General features: G+C 42.7%; 1 protein-coding gene across 1 annotated transcript in view; it reads right to left on the bottom strand.

Annotated features, from left to right (window-relative positions):
• LOC147728700 (endonuclease 8-like 3) overlaps positions 1-17,188 on the bottom strand; it is a 99,945-nt gene that overhangs the window by 75,190 nt on the left and 7,567 nt on the right. Inside the window, exon 2 of the mRNA XM_086963843.1 lies at positions 935-1,056. Coding sequence (XP_086819969.1) covers positions 935-1,056 — 122 coding nt within the window. The remainder of the gene's footprint in view (positions 1-934; positions 1,057-17,188) is intronic.

The raw sequence follows: 17,188 nt of genomic DNA, 5'->3' as shown, positions 1-17,188 counted from the left end.
AAAAAAGGAGCAATTTCTCCTTTTTTTCCTAATATGAATTTCCCATTACCGACTCCATTGAGTGTTGTGTATGGTTCATATTAACTAGCAAGGCTCTCAGGAATGTGGTAACAGAGACCATTTGTTGATTATAGTTTTTGGAGGGTGAGCCTTAGCTATTGTTTTCCCTCTAACTCCCTTTCTTTAATGTTGACAGTTTAATGTAAATCAGATTTAAAAAGGCTGTAGATCAGAATGTGTACCAACACACAGAGATGTACGGTTTTTGGTAATGATCTACACAGAAAAAAATATATATATTATTTAAACATCTTACCATAAATCTCTTTTATTCATATCATTTGGACAATAACGGTTTAAATTGCAACTGTAATAATGCTCCGTAACCGGTAGCAGGCTCTGTAACCTCACAACTAAACTGTAAAAAATGATTATAGTTGAGCAGCTATGACATTTTCTTATTACACGTGACTAGAGACGTCACAACTCAACTGTAATAAGGACATCAGAGACAGGTTTTTATACTGGGATTGTAAGCTTCAATATATTATAATGTAATAACTGAATCAATGATATACCCCAGAATTGGCTCTTGTATTACATACTGCAGATTAAAGCCCAACTGGTAGGGCTTGAACCTATAAACCTAAAACTGTCCTGAACTTCCATCTGCTGTGTATTAGCCTCCTAAGGAACAGAGTATTTTTCATAAATGCTTCTAAACGTCCAGTCAGTTTAGCACCAGAAATCCTTCAATCTTTTAGAATTGCTTTTAGATACAAAAACAGTATTGAAGGCTCGATTTTTGGATCTACAGGTGCCACGCTGCCAGACATGCAGTTATTGCTCCAATTCTGTTAAGCATTAAGGAATAAATTACTTTTTAAAATGAGGTATAAAACACACAAAAAACAATATATGCCACACAACATACCTTAATGCTTTTAGTCCGAAGTAAATAAAAAGTTCCTTTCCCAAAGTGTCCACACCACTGTAAATGCATCCACAGAGTAACCTGAGAGAATCATGCAGACTCTGGCCAGGTTGTTGAGCTTTCTAAAAAATGGAAAATAAATTGCTGGATATTATTTTGGCACATATCCTAGCACGGACACATCTCCACGTAGAACCTGCTAGCTATTGAGAACAAGAACGAGCCATTGGGTTGCTTTAGATTCCTGGTTACCTTTAATAACAAACAGTTCAGTTGATATGATATCAGGTTCAAAATATAGTTACATTTCTAAATCCCCTTATAGTTAAGCGAACATCTGTGACCACGCATATTAAGTTATTGATCTGTTAAACCTTTTAAAGAGCTAGTCTACATATGTTGTTTAGTGGTTCATAAGGAGTTGAAAGTCACATGAATTAAGACAAAAATGGCATACTGAAATATCAAAACGTGAACCCTATCACGCACAAAGAAACATCAGAAGATGTATGTTTATTTTTTATTTAAGTTGTTTTAAGGAGTCAATGGATCAACATTTGGACTCCAACTCGGGGAACATCGCTTAAGACGCGGTTTTTACGCCGCAGTGCCTTTACCCCGCAGCTATTACAACGCAAGTCGTTACTACGACTTGCACTGGATGGCGCTGTGGGATAAGGAATCTTGCAATTTTATATTCCAATACCTTCCCTACTGTTACGGGGACTGGTGTTGGAATATAAAATTAGAAGCTTCCTAAATCCACGCCCTCCAACGCAAGTCGTTGTAACGACTTGCGTTGTAAGACTTGCGTGGTAAAGGCATGCGTTGTTACAACATGCGTTGTAACAACGTACATCCGTCGACCCAAGCTCATATCAACAAAAAATCAATAGAACCAGCTAGGGGAATAAAAACAATATAGGAGACATAAAAAAAGAATAGATAGGGTGCAAAGATATGCCACAAATAGTCCCTTTTTGCTAATAAGTTCTGTAATGCACCTAATATAGGAACAATCTCCTTTGTTTCATTAGGCATAGAGTGGATACTGGCCTTGTTTGCAATGTCAGTGATCCGGTTATCGCTCTCATGTCACCCATCGGCATATTGCAGTGCAGCAGCTGCAAACAGTATAACCTTAATGAGGGGGTTGCCTCACAGGAACTTCTGTATGGTTCAGATCTGTTTTGAAGAGTGAATGAGGAACGTAGAAGGATCACAACCACAAAGTGACTTCCCATTGGCCTGAAGTCAAAAGCAAAATCAAGAGGATAAGAGTGAAATTAAACTCTCTGTAGAAACAGATATGTTAAACATTCTAAAATTTAGAAAATGCCGTGCATTTTCAAAAACCAGGTTGAAATGCTTTTAACAACAATGTATGTTCTCTGGGTGCTGAAAACGAGGAAAAAGGAGTATGATCAATGGGGCCTCGTGTTCCATGAGGTGCCATCAACACAGTATCTAGTCTGCCTTGATATGCATTTTGGATGATATACATCTTCAAGTGGATCGTGGCTTTGGTCCGACTTGACCTCTCTGTGACCTTCAACGCTGACAGAAAACCCTTATTTTACATCTTTATGGATTGGGTTTTAGGACAAAGCCTTTTCCTGAATTTCCTTCAATCTCCAGGACCGAGATCAGGCTGTCCATCTTCCCCCTTTCATTCCACACTCAGGAAACATAAACAGGGAGTCCCACAAGCCTTGCTTTGAGCCTCATACTCTCTTGTCGATGTTTCCCTGTGGCGCAACTCATTCAAACTTTTGGTCTATCCTGCATGATATACAAGGATGATACCTGTATATTGTTCGGTCTCAAATACCCCTATTCTCAAATTGAGTTTGAGCCTGTGACACCTAATGACCTCCAGGACAAATGGAGTGGTCCTTACCCATCTTAGAAAGAAAAGGGGAGGTCACCTACCTTACAGAACTAGGCACTTGTAGAAACTCACACAAGGTCATCCTTATAAACTGCCTGTTGGACCTCGCCCTTTTTGCAAGGTTATCCCCTAACTTGTTGCCTTCCTCCTGTATTTTGCCTGACCTGTTTTCGTAGGCTTTAGGACTGTAGGCACTTTACGATAGCTATTCTGTGATCGCTCCTTTAAACATGGAATGGTTGGCTTACATTTGTTTGGCATTTTTAATTTGCCTGTATGTCCCTTGTACAGTGGTATCCAATATACCCAGGGACTGTAAATTGAATGCTACTAGTGGACCTGCAGCACTACTTGTGCCACCTACAGAAGTAGCCTTTCAAACCTGTCTCAGGTCTCTGCCACCGCAGGGCCTGACGGCACAGTCTACAGCCAAATTGACTTGGCATTTAAAGTTACTTGCCAAGACTGAAAATCCGCTTTCACTACATATATGTCACATATAGGCCACCCCTAAGGTAGGCCTTAGGGTGCTGTGTAGGTAAAAGAGAGGACACATGCCACCATTGGGTGGCATATCCTGGTAGTGACAAACTGCCTATCTGGTTTCTCACTGCTGTGAGGCTATTCCTCTCCTACTGTACCAATATGTATCTTGATTTCAGTGTGCTCCCTGCTATTGTTGAACTGTACCTATATGTCGAGTATGTTTATTAAAAAGATTTATAATTTTAAAAAAAGTTCACACCATAGAAGCTTAAAAGTAGTTGGCCTTATGGGCAACTACTTAGAATAAGAAGAAATTGTTCTAACAAAGCAGACTTCGTTCACAATGGCGCAGTTTTCTGCAAAGAAATGCAAAAAAAGGTTATTTAAAAAAACTCCTAAAACAGATACTCCCGGCTGTAGCTCAAGGTAGGCACATCAAAGGCATCATTTGTAGCTCTCATTTAGACAGTTGAATGTTTTAAGAAAAGACAATTTTTTTAATATTGTCGCTTTGTCCACACAGATCTAATTCACTGAGCTGACAAGAAGCTTAATGCTGTCACAGTACAAATGTTATTTCTTTGCAATAAGGAGAAAGATATTACATAAGGAGCCAAAATTACTAAAAATCTTTTTTCTTTTACACATCTATTTTTTTAGAAAACCTACAGTTCTGCCAAACTCAAGAGCCCTGATGAAAGTCCCCATATTGAATATCTGAGACACAAAACGCGTAGGCTTATGATGATAAAAAATAGAAATACTGAGGAACTACGAATTCATTTTTGTCTGTATGTAGAGGAAATGTCCCATGTATTAGACAGTAAATTGCCCCATGTGTTTCTCCATGCTTTTAAAATCGACACCCTGATGTATAAAACATATTGAGATTGTTTTGAATCGATATTTAGACTTTGCCACCAAAGGTAGCAAAAAATCACCAGATTGTTGGATGTTCACTTGTTTAGTAATGTTTATTCTTCATTTATGCTTTCTTCACACTGTGTATTTAATATACATTGTTACTGTTTAATGTTTTGTGATTTAACACTACACATGAACTTTTTGTATGTAGACTATTTTGTCTCTTTTTGGTGCTCGAGTATACATTAAATAAAAAACCAAAGAATCTCAAAGAAAAGGTATAAATAAAGTACCAATTCAAGCTAAAATTAACAGTTTGTCCGAGCGTGAATTAAAAGACGCCATATTGAAATAAAACAGGTTCAGGCCCTTTTTCTTGATATATATATAGAAAAAGGGCCTGAACCTGTTTTATTTCAATATGGCGTCTTTTAATTCACGCTCGGACAAACTGTCAATTTTAGCTTGAATTGGTACTCCTCTTGGCCCAAGAGGCCAGGTTCTGGCAGGGATATATATATATATATATATATACCTGCCAGAACCTGGCCTCTTGGGCCAAACTCCTCTTGTTATCAAAACTTTTAGATAGTGGGCATTCCTATGTGCGTATCACTCTTTGTGCTGAGCAGCCTGACTTCAGTCACTTCACTTCTAGGATAGAATGATAGCTGGGCTTTGTGCATACTTTCCAGGGAGCCATCACACAGGAAGGGTTGGGTGTAACAGGGTTACATCTGCATTCATCTGCATACTGAATGGTCTTCCTGGGCTGGGAGAGAGGGAGGTGGGGCGCACGTACATTTGTATAGGCTGACCCCTGACCTCAAACAAAGGGCTTGTTTACCCCCTACTGATGCCTGGAGCGAGTGCTGGGAATGAATGGTGGTGTTGTGCACTTCTAAGATTTTTTTTTTTAGGTTACCTCCACCTCAAACACAATTTAAGTATAAGTGCAGGGATTCTGACCCCAGGATTTTACACATTGTGTTGACTTGTAACCAGATGCTGCTGGCTCTATAAACTGCACATTGCCAGAAGGAACTGTTATGCTGCCAGGAAAAACCGCCATTGAAGGACCGACTTGTTGGTTGGGGTTATCCATGGCCTGCTGGGCTACAAGAGGACTGCCACTTTACTCAAGGACCCTGATGTGCTGGCCTGCTGCTTGTTCCCTGCTTTGGTGCGTCAGTGCTCTCAAGGGGCTTGCTTGCAGCCCCCGTCATTTGTATCTCAGAGAGTAAAAAGGATTCCACCTGAAACCAACCGTGGGACTCTGGCTCGGGGCTTTGTGAACAACTCAGGGCGTAGAGAGCGCTGTTCTTGGCTCCTTATTTCTACCATGCAGTACATGGTGAGCGCGTTATGGGATCATGATTAATGCCAACTAGCGCATGTGGAGCGCTTCATGAGGTGGGGAGCCCCTAGTGATTTCTCCCACGTTTCTCTCCTCCTCAGCTCGATGTGCTCTCATTGCTGGAGAAGCGCCTGCCGCACTGAGAAAACCCCTCTTAGAGGTGCCCCATCAGCCGGACTGGCGGGCTGGATTCAATGCTGCATCGCACGTTGAGAATCCCTCAGTGCGGCCCCCTCCCTTCAAGCATGCTGACGGAGTGACGCTGGGGGAAGCCTACTCTGATTGCCAGCCCTGCTGGCACCTCTGAGCTGTGTTCCTGTGCAGAAGCCAGGGATTACTTTGTGTAGTTGAGTGGCGCATAGGTCAGAGGGGAAGTCGCTGGGGAAGAGACAGCAAATGAAGGGGGGAAATTCTAAACTATTGAGGTGGTCCATCTCCCTACGGGGAATGGACTTTATAGTGGAACATAGACCCCGGACTGACCATGCCTATGTAGATGGCCCTTCCAGGATCTTCCTCTTAAACAATGAAGACTATCTTGGAAAAGGTTAGAAGCATCCCCTTTCATTTGGGCGGTTGTGCAAGAAAGTGGCCTATATGACATGGTAATCCCCACTTTTTGCCCTGGTACCGATGCTTTCTAAATGACAGTGCACTGGGTCCCTGGTAACCAGTCCCCCCATTACCAGTGAACTTTCCCTTAAAAGAAGGTAAATGGCTAATTGTAACCCAATAAGCAAGGTCTTTAGCACCCCTGTAAGTCCCTTGTAAATGGTACCTCTGGTACCTAGGATATGGGTACTGAGGAGGGTCTCCAATGCCTGCAGCATGTATTATGCCACCATAAGAGACCCAAACAGCATGCAGGCTGCCATTGCAGACTGCGTGAAATGGTGCAAACCATTCTGAAAACGCTACAAGACACACTCACTATGTGCCATGACAAGGTACACTGCATATCCTATACTCAAGTCCCTCCTACAGCAGGCCATAGAGCCCTATGGTAGGTTACATTATGTTATATGTGAGTCCATCTGCATGAGCAGATGGGCTCCTCTGATGCGGAGTACCATTGCTAGATATTGCCAGTGATCAGGCAGCCATCTTAAGGACATATACTGGGCACGGGTCATTACATGTTACTCAGCAACATGATGGCTTCACTGAAAATACTGATGTTTGGTATCAACCACCTTGTCTCAACTAAACTGTACTCATCCCAGTACTAGCTTTTTTATGATATGTACCCAGAGGGCAACTTAGAGGTGTCCCCTGAAAACCTACTAAACCTCTACTGTGCTGGCTGACTGGTATCTCTCAGCCTGCCACCATAGACTAGTATCCGATTCCCTGTAGGTGAGAGCCCACGCTCTTAAAGGTCAGGCACAATGCCCCCTCCAGTGGAAGGTGATTACCTCCTCCAACAGAATAGGTAGTGAATTAACATGTCAAGGCCAGTGACTTCAAAGTCCCTGCCACCTTTGATATGCAACAACTGCCTGCACTTAGACCTGGTGAATGCCACCCCCTGCCCTGGGGCCCATTTGGCACTAGAGCAGGTAGGAAATTAGACAGTTAGTGGGTGAATTGCACTTTCAGGTGAGGCACACCCCTAAGGTGGAACACCTGAAGTGGAGAGTCAAGAAAGGGATTCCCATTTTAAATTTAGTTAAATTAGGAGCTCCGGATTCGATTTTGTTAAAGGGGGCTGATATTTCAAATCCCTGGTATTGAAAACAGCCTCGGGCCCAAAACTGGCCCTCACCCTGGTGGCCCACTAGGGAAACGCCCGGTGCCCGCTACAGGCAGTCCTGGATTTGTGTTTTGTCTAATCCCAGTTTTGAATCGAAGCATAGAGGGTTATTAGGTTTCCTGCCAAGCACATCGTATAACATGCAGGTGACATCTTTTTATTTCATCTAGCTAGTTAAGTGTGCTACTGCTTTTAAACCAGAGATCCTTTTGTTACTTGCACATCATAAATTGTAATCCTAATATAGCACAGTGAGCTATTAAGGACATATGACTCCTACACCTTGGAACACTCACTGTAACAACCTGGACTTTGATTTACACACTCATACAATTTATTGTCAATGCTTAATGTGTACAGGTGATATAAAGCGCTCAAACAACCTGGATTGGAATGAGTAGGGCATAAAACAAAACAGTGATATTTAGATTGTTATTTGTGTAAATACTGGGAGAGACCAACACATCTGACATTCTTACAGTACATACATATCTCTTATTTACAAGGACTGAACAAAGTCAAAAGTATGCCTCTCTTAAGTAATTGTGAAGTAATAAAAATATGTATGCCTTTGTTTCCCCTATATTGCATTTGCATCTAGGTGTGAGTCTCCAGATAGCTCCCAGCCAGGATACTCAAACGGAGGCCTGATGGCCCCTAAACTTCGGCCTTTGTTTGGGGCCCAGGAGGAATTTAAAACAACAGAGCCTCCTTACCGCCTGCACTTTGCTGCTCGAAACAAAAGTAGACAATGTGCAGGCGCTGTTGAACGTGTCCTAGTGTCCTGGACAGTTTCCGCATGTTTCATTCGGGCCTAACTTTTTTGCAGGGGGGGGAGAGAGCCCACCCTGTGAAACAAGCATTTGCAATGCAATAGGTCTCGCATTAGGAAAGTTTGAGCTATTGGTACTGTAAATGATAAATATTTTATTTATGTGTTGGTTTTGAAAATAGCGAAATTAATAGCTTTGTCATTTACAATGCCAATAGTTTTAACTTTCGCAAATGTGACACCTATAGCATTTGTAATGCAATATGTGTTGTATTTACGTGACTTAGATGTATTGATATTACAAATAACAATGGCTTTTAATTTTTTTAAATAATGAATACTTAAATAAAAGTTATTGTAATTTATAATGGCAATAGCTTTAACTTTTGTAAATAACTTTTGTGAAGATTATGTTCAGTGTATTTTATTGTGACAAAAATCCAAGAACAGAAGTGAAATATTAACATATTTTTGTGACATTTGTAATAAAGCTTGAAACATTGAGAGAACTTATTTGATCCAGTTGTTGTTGAATGGTTGCACAGATTGATGCTGTGGTGGCGCTGAGTGATGTTGTGGTGCCCCTGAGTTATTCTGTGGTGATGCTGTGGTGATGCGATAGATAGATAGAGTGAGGGCGATAGATAGGTAGAGTGAGGGCGATAGATAGTTAAGTAGATAGAGAGTGAGGGCAATAGATAGTTAGGTAGATAGAGAGTGAGGGCTATAGATAGTTCGGTAGATAGAGAGTGAGGGCTATAGATAGAGAGTGAGGGCGATAGAGAGTGGGGGCGATAGATAGAGAGTGGGGGCGATAGATAGATGGATAGAGTGACGGCGATAGATAGAGTGAGGGCGATAGATAGAGTGAGGGCGATAGATAGATAGATAGAGTGAGGGTGATAGATAGATAGATAGATAGAGGGCTGTGGTGTGTAGATATTCTTGGGAATGGTCGATTTGAATGATTAGTCTTACTGGATTGTAAACCAATAACATTTATTTTTAGGCAATTACATGCAAGATCACTTTTTTCTCAAATGTTTACTTTTCTTCTGGGTAATAAATAATGCACGTTTGAACAAAAACTTAAAGCACTAGAGTGATAAGCTATTGTTACAACTCTGACTTCTACCACGCCTGTTGACGACATTATGGAGCTTGTTAACGTAAACCAATGAAATAACCTAGTAATGCTCGTCTACGTAAACCGCGGGCACCAGAGTTCTCTCTTTAAGTAAATTCTTACATCACAAGCCCTCTGTGTGTTCGCTTGCGTGCCGGGCCTAGCATTTCTCTCGGTAGGTGAGTAAACAGAGCGAGAGCTGAGGCACACACCTTGCTGCTAGCTCGAACCAACGCTCGGTATTTCGAGGATGAGGGAAGCTGCGCTGTAAAATTCAGCCACACGCTTTTTAGCGGATTAATTTACACTTACCGACCTGTGAAAACATAAGCGTGTTTTCAGAAAAACAAACCGTGATGCTATGAGTGCGCGTGCACGAGTTTGTGTTCTTCTTCTGTGTCTGCTACTATACAAGAGAAAGTACTTTGGACGTCTGGATGTGTTCGGTTTCTAGGGGAAGAGGGGGAGGACGAGTTAGTGGCGTCATTTAGGGCTCAGTCTGTGGCCCTGTTTAATGTCATGTTGTGGAAGTCTGAGTCAGCGTTATCGGTCCAGCTACTTGACAGGACTGGACTTTTATCCTGTCTGTATTTGTGCACAAGAGGTAACATCGTGACGAGGATTTGCAACGACAGCACAGTCCTTGTACTAAATGCGTTAAATAATTATTTGTTAGGGTACGGACAGGGATGGTTTTTAATCGGTGTTTTCAGTGGGATTAAAAGGGAGGGGGCTCTGAAAGGGTCGTCGTCTGAGAAGCGTAGTTTGGACGCCTTTGCAAGAGGTAACCTTTGTAATGAAGTGCGTACCTTAAACCGTGCCCTAAAATACTGAGCTTGGTACAGCATGTCACGTGACCAGTATTTGGGTGCTTCTCTGAGTTTTCTGCATTCTAGAGGAGAGTGAACAGATTGTAACAAGCACATTAATAAATTGAATTTGCAGTCCCCTCCTCCCAAAACAGTCTTGCACGATTTATTTTCGGGGTGGTTTTATATAGCGTGAAGTCCACTTGAAGGTAGCAGTGATTTAAATGAGCACCAGTTGCATTCCTGACGGACACAGAATGACAGCATGTTTGAGCCTCCCACCAGAGTCGAACCCCGTTTCTTAGCGTGAAAGTTAGCCGCCCTATCCATTACGCCACAGAAGACCAGAACTGCGGTGAACATAGCTGAGCACGCCATGCATGGGCTGCAGGCAGCCGCAGCTACTGCTCGCCCAGGGGATCACTGTATTACTGTGCTAGCACTCAGCCTCTGGTTCGCAGGGCATGTATGCTTCTTGTCCGAAGTTTGGCGCCGATGTTGGTGCTTCAGTAAGCATGCAGCTTGTGCGAGAGCTCTGAGTATTAGTAGGACGGGTAGTGGCACCCAGGATGCCGGAGTCGGCGCTGAGAGTATGACGGGTCTAGTTAAACAAGAGCTTGTTTCTTCTTTAAAGCAATTGATGTTTTAATGTGTCTGGCGCATGCATATGTGACGTGTTAATTTAATCAGTTAAATATATTGACTGTTACCCGTTATATGTATGATGTTTACATGTTTTAATAAGCCAGAGAACACACAGACGAAACCAAAATTGAAATAACTATATAATCCTGAAGCCAAGAGGCAATTCTAATGAGTGATTCTCTCGTGAAACTTTAGGATCGGCGGTTCTGTGCAAACACAGATGTCTCCTTTACAGAATAATTCAGTATTTTATCAGTCCAGGTTGCAGTAGCTAAAAGTGGAGTTCAGATGCCCCCGAGTAATGCTATCGCAAATCCTTCAAGTGCTTCCTGTAAATAGCCCCCAGGGTGGTTTTATTTAGACACTCAGCGTTTTGTCCAAACTTTTAGCTCATTTTGGGTTGCACAGCTGTAGCGAGAGTAGAATGAAACCTTTCACTCACTTTAAGCCATGACGCAGCATAGACGAAGGCAGGCCTTGCGTCACATCACTCAGCGCACTGCAACATTTCCAGAAAGAGTGACTGTAGAACAGCTCATGTAACGTGAAGCTTTTTTCCCCTCGACCGGCGGTCATTCGGGTAACAAAGCCTGGGCTGTTTCACTGCTATCCAAGAAAACACAGGAGACTTGGTACTTGCAGTGATATAATCATGAAGCACTCATATCTCCACCACAGCAGTAAACATAGGATGAATAAAAAAAGAGCAACTCAAAGACAGTATTACACTTTTCTCATTAAATCTTCGCAAACTCTTAGAACCCCAACTAAGGTACAGCTAGAAGGATACACTTTTTCTGCTACATGACCTACACTGAACTGTACATTGGGCATCTTGGCTGTGGCGGGGACGAAGGAGTTAATAACTACGTGACGAATTGCTCTGCACTTTTCTCATCAAAACTTACAAAACACGCCAGCCCTGGACGAGACAAGTGTGCTTTTAATCTTGCCAAAATACACACAAAGTTGTTTGTTTGTTGCGAAATATAATAAGCTGTGTACAAGTTAGCAGGTACGGGCCATCAGCTGAAGTGGGGTTGTTGTTCCATTGGATGGAGAGGCCGAGGCAAGGCTGGGAGTGCGTGTCCCAGCAGGGAGCGGTGCACACCCCTCTCTCTCCTGCGAGGTCACTGCCTCCAGGTGCAGCGTTTCACTGGGCGTGAGGGGCCGACCCGTTGCTGAAGATAGTTGCACCCTACGTTGTTAGGCTTCATCTTGCAAGGGGAGAGGGGGCTTTCTGCTTCGGCATGTTGCTAGTTTTATTTCCATTAACTTTTTGAAAGTTGAATAACTACAACACATTATTTGCATTACGTTCCTCTTTTTTAAGAGTAATTTGGGAATGCACCTCAAGTCTGTCTTTTACTCTAACGGGCACTTTTGCACATCGTTTACCCGTTTTGACAAACTGGACCATGAGTCTGTCTTCTATCGCCATGACCGCAGTAACCTTTGAACACTGTTCACTTCCGAGATGTGCGACCGTTTTAATCACACCCATTGGGGTTTGAAACAATTCACGCTTTTAAATTACACAGAAGGAACAAACATGGAGTAGCGATCAATTCCGTAAATACCCATACAAGCACCTTGCCAAATACATATCCAAATGTCATTTATATTAATATAACGCCTTGGTATTTCCCCTCGCCTCCCTACACAAACCATGGAACCCTTTAACCTTGCAGAAGTTTGGAATTGGGTGTTCCCTTGCGCAGAAAGCGCTTCCTCTCGCCTAAGCCCCTGAGACTTTTGCAAACCCCTTTAACCTAGAGTACCTGAGACATAGTGGATGTTTAGCTGCCGACAGGTGCAGTGAAGCCTCCAGTGATGCGATACGAATGAAGTCAAGCAGCTACCGAAGAAAGAACAAGGAAATAACTAGTTCAATATTCGCGAGAACAAAAACAAGTGTGTGTGCAATCTACACGTCTCCAGCATTACCTCGCGGCGACCCGGAAGCTCTTAGCCGGCCGGCCAATCCGGTCGCGGCCGACCGGAAGTCCCGCCTCCCGAGGTCCGCGAGCTGCCGGCACATGGAGCGCCCTGCCGGTCCGAATCAGCCCGGGTCCCCAGGAGGGGGCCGGGGAGAAGGAGGAGTGTGGCGCCTGTTGCCGGGCTCCTCGGACCTGAGGGAGCCCCGATTGTGAAGAGGAGACGAGACGCGCCGCGCCGTGAGGCGCGGAGCGCGAGAGGAGCCCGCCGGAAGAGCGCAGTCGGTGAGTGGGGCCCAGGGCTGAAGTGAAGTGCGTGTGTGCCTGTGTGTATGCCTGGGAGGGGTGGGGGAGGGGGAGGGGGAGTGTGTGCACGCGTGTGGGAATGTGTGTGCGCATGCGTGACTGTGTGATTGAGAGAATGCGAGGTAGGGGATAGTGTGCCTGTATGTGTGTCGTATGCCTGCGTGTGCATGCGCGCGCCTGTGTGTGTGCGTGCATGCAGAGGGGTGGGGGCTGCCTGTGTGTGTGCGTGAGCAAGGGATTTGATTCGCGCATGCGCAGCTACCAGACGCTCGCTCCCGAGGTGAAATCTGACCTCGTCAAAGCGCGCGTCTGGTAGCTGTCCACATTCCTAAATACGGGCCACAAAAGGTCTGAAGCAGACACTCTCTATGCTCACGCATTGAGAGTAGGTCTGCTCGACCTAAAAAAGAGGCTTGCCACCGTCTACCCACGTGTATCCTCGACTTGTGCCCGGACTGTTCCTTTGCTTTTTCTTAAAAGACAACCACCCTGGGACTGTTACTGCTATAGTTGAGGTGCCTCAGCTAAAATAGAACGGAGGAAATGCCCTGTAGTTTGAAGATGGATATACAACTTAACAAGAAACAAGACTTCTTACTAGGGATGCCTGTTGCCTGAAAGAAATGTAAAGTGTGCAATTAATTAATCTTCAAATGTAAAGGCTGCTTGGAGGCTGGTATAAGCTTTAATCAATGGAGTCACTTCAAGCTTTGTGATAGTTAAATTGTATTCTATTTGAGAGGTATTGTAAGGGTGTTCCCAGCTGAGCTGTAAAGTGCATGCTTTCAAAGGACTGTTATCAAAAGTGTTTGCACAAGATACAGTCTGCCTATTGCTAAAATGCATATACTAGAAGCACTTATTTCAATCTTAAACCAGCCCTGCCAAGTAGCACGCCTCAGGTGTTAAGCATGTGTTCTGGAAAACACTGGGGGTGTTTCATTATTTACAGTCCGACATGGACATTACAACTCTCTTTGAATAATTATTGGCACTGCACGATTAGGGATTCAATCAAGCCGAGCCGGGCAGCAGCCTCAGACATTGTACCATGTGGCAGGTCAGCGAGTCGTTTTAAAAACAGTTATTATTAATAGGAATTAATGAATAAATTGGTTTAGGTTAATAAAAACTAAACACAAGATTACAATATACACAAAATTTCATAAAACATAGAAAAACTCAGTTATTAATAGATAATTGCTAATTGTCTCACAAAGTTACCATTTTCACTAATCTTCCTAAAATTCATGTTAATATTAACAAGTAATAGCTCCTAAAACTGAGGTCGCTACCACCTGAACAATTTCATTATACAGTCCTGGATTCTGATAATGTCGGAAATGACACAGGTGGGCATGCTGAACGAAGTCACCATGGAAACATGGAAGTGTGATGTCATCAAAGGCCACTTTTGTTGATAATGTCAGTAGCGTTCCTGCTTATTAAACTTGAATCACTGAAGAGTATTTGAAATGCCATTGTGCAGGAGAGGCACTCACGGTAGCCCAAACACTTGCTTATATGTGTGTTTGTAGTTTGTCCAGAATCAAGGCATCTATTCCGTGCATGACAGCACTTGCATAGACCATCTTTGGAAAGTAGTTTTGCTGCAACTGACTGCTAATAATAGCATAAAAGAAGGGCCGTCTAGCTTCTGGCGAGAGCACAATATGCATAGATCAACCCCTAACCTTTCTTCACCTTGTACTGTTTGTGCACCTGGATATTCAGGAGCTTATTTACAAGCATCTTGTGTTGCACTTACACCACTTTTTCTCACAATAAATGTGACGCACCGGTGGAGCAAGGGGCTTGTAAATAAGACCCTCAATTTCTTGTCAATGTAGTGGCCCAGGTACTTATAACTACATACTTCTTATAGATCTACATCTCCTAACTTGATCTCGAGTGGGAGGCCGGGTTGGTTCCAGCTAGACATTTTTGTCTTAGTCGTATTTATTTCTAATTTATTGGCTGCGGCGAACTCTGCTGATTCTGCCATTGATCTCTGTAATCCCACGCTTGTTTGGCTCAATAGAACAATGTAATTCACATATATGAGATGGGTCAGGATGAATGGTCCTAGTTTCGGCAGGTGTGAGTTCATCTGATCAAACCTTAGGGACAAGTCAGCCAGAAAAAGGATGAGCAAATGTGGAGAGAGACCGCACCTTTGTTTGGGGCCGATAGCTATTGGTATTCTCCTTGACAGCCTTGTCCCATCCGCCAGCTTGACTTGAACCCAAGAGTGTGTGTGCAGTTACTCAATGGCTCACAATATTATATTGTGGAGGCCCCACCACCTTTGTGTTCCCCACAAGAAAGCTCTGTCAATTCAATTCAAAGATAGCTTTATTCGATTTTTGAAGATAAAAAACCATAAAAGCACATTTAAATACAAAGAAATATTTTTACAAAAAATAATTTCGCTCATTTAAAAGATTATGCATAAGATAACAATTTGTATGATTAAAAAGAAAAACCTATTTACAAAGGGTGTTATATAAAACTTATAAAATCATTTCAGTTAATCGACGCTCTACACTTTACTGCATATTTCAGAAACTTAACTACTGCAGCCATGGTAATTTCATCCTGTAGCATATATAATTTGATTAAGGCTGGTCTGCAATGCCTAAGGCCCCATAATTTTAACAACGGGACCAAATGCCTCTTTCTTCCCCATTCATAATATTTGCAAAATAGTATAGAATAGATATTTGATTGCTTAGAGATGTTATCACAGGGGAAGTTCAACAAATTAGCAGTCCAATCATTTGCAGTAGGGAATGTTATCAATCTGTAAAAACAGTCAGTCCTCATCCTAGTTAGCAATAGTCTTGTGTAAACGGAGTAAGTGGGAGATAGATAAATCGGGATGCCTGCTCCGTGCAACAAGAGATGATGATGAGCAATTGTTGGCTTATTGCCCTCTAGATAAGAGCGTCTATCTTCAAGTAAACCTAGGCAACATTCTTTGAGGGCCTTTTTCGAAATTGAGGAACATGACATAGGCTTTTCAAACAAATCAGAGTGCCCTATAGAGTTTAGAAATTTACTAACGTAAGAAAGCCATGGTATTTTCCTTGAAGCAGCTAGGCCCATACAATCTCTGATCACATCCTTGCTAAAATCTGTTTTATTCGAGGTCCATATCTTGTGCCACAGCAATATTGGACTTATCTTAATGAGGTCAGTGATGTGGACCCGGGCAAGCTCGTTGTGGCAGATGGTGGTAGAGATAGATCTAGGTGCTGCTAACAAATATCTCAAAAAGGCATTCTCACTAGTTTGAATCTCGCGGCAGTCCGCCATACCCAAGATTACTGCACCATAGGTCGCTGTGGAAACACATTTTGCTGCGTAGATATTGAGCAAAATCTGGACCGGCTTTCCGCCTAGTTTTTTTGCAAACTTCTTCAAGGCACCGATTTCTCGGCAGAAAGCCAGATTACGTGTGTTAATAGCTGTGTTCCATGTTCCCCTATTATTAAAAAGAACACCCAAATAGGTAAAAGTTTTTGTTAAGCTTATCTTTGTAGAATTTTAAAAAGTGTTAGTCTATTTTCTTTTTTGAACTACAGCACATAGTAAAGGTTTTACCCACATCTATATTGCGTCCTCTCATGCCCATGAACGAGGAAAAACCTGTCAGTGCTTTCTGGAGACCTAGCTGTGTTCTAGATATTATGACAGCATTGTCTGCATAGAGTAATATTGGAACTGCCATGCCATTAATTTTTGGGTAATCTACTTCCAGCTTGGTCAGGTAGTCTGCCACACTATTTATATAAAGATTAAAAAGGAACGAGGCAAGGATACATCCCTGTCGGACACCTTTTTTTATGGGGAAGTTTTTGGTGCATTTTCAATTTTTTCCATAACGGACCATAGCCCCTGCCCCTCGATATAGTTCCTTTATAAAAGCAAGTATATTTATATCAATTCCTAGCTCTATGAGGGGGTCCAAAGTACGCTGTGGTTGAGGCAGTCAAATGCTGAGTTTAGGTCAACAAAAGTCATGTATAGATTGCTCTTCTTTACCACAGCGTATTTATTTGTAATCAAGGCTAGATTGAGACATTGCTCCACCGTGCCGAGGCCAGAAACAAATCCATATTGGAATTTAGAGAGGACTCCGTTTTCTGTGGCCCAGGCTTGCAGTTGATTCAGCAATTCTCTTCCGGCTACCTTCATCATAGAGTCTAGCAGGGAGATTGGCCTATAACATTTTGGGTCCATTCTATCTCCCTTCTTAAAAATTGGAATTATAATGGCTTCCTGCCATATTGTAGGGAAACCTTC

Source organism: Lissotriton vulgaris, chromosome 3_1 (assembly GCF_964263255.1).
Source record: "Lissotriton vulgaris chromosome 3_1, aLisVul1.2, whole genome shotgun sequence".
Classification (NCBI taxonomy): domain Eukaryota; kingdom Metazoa; phylum Chordata; class Amphibia; order Caudata; family Salamandridae; genus Lissotriton; species Lissotriton vulgaris.
This window is presented reverse-complemented; position numbering and strand designations above follow the sequence as displayed.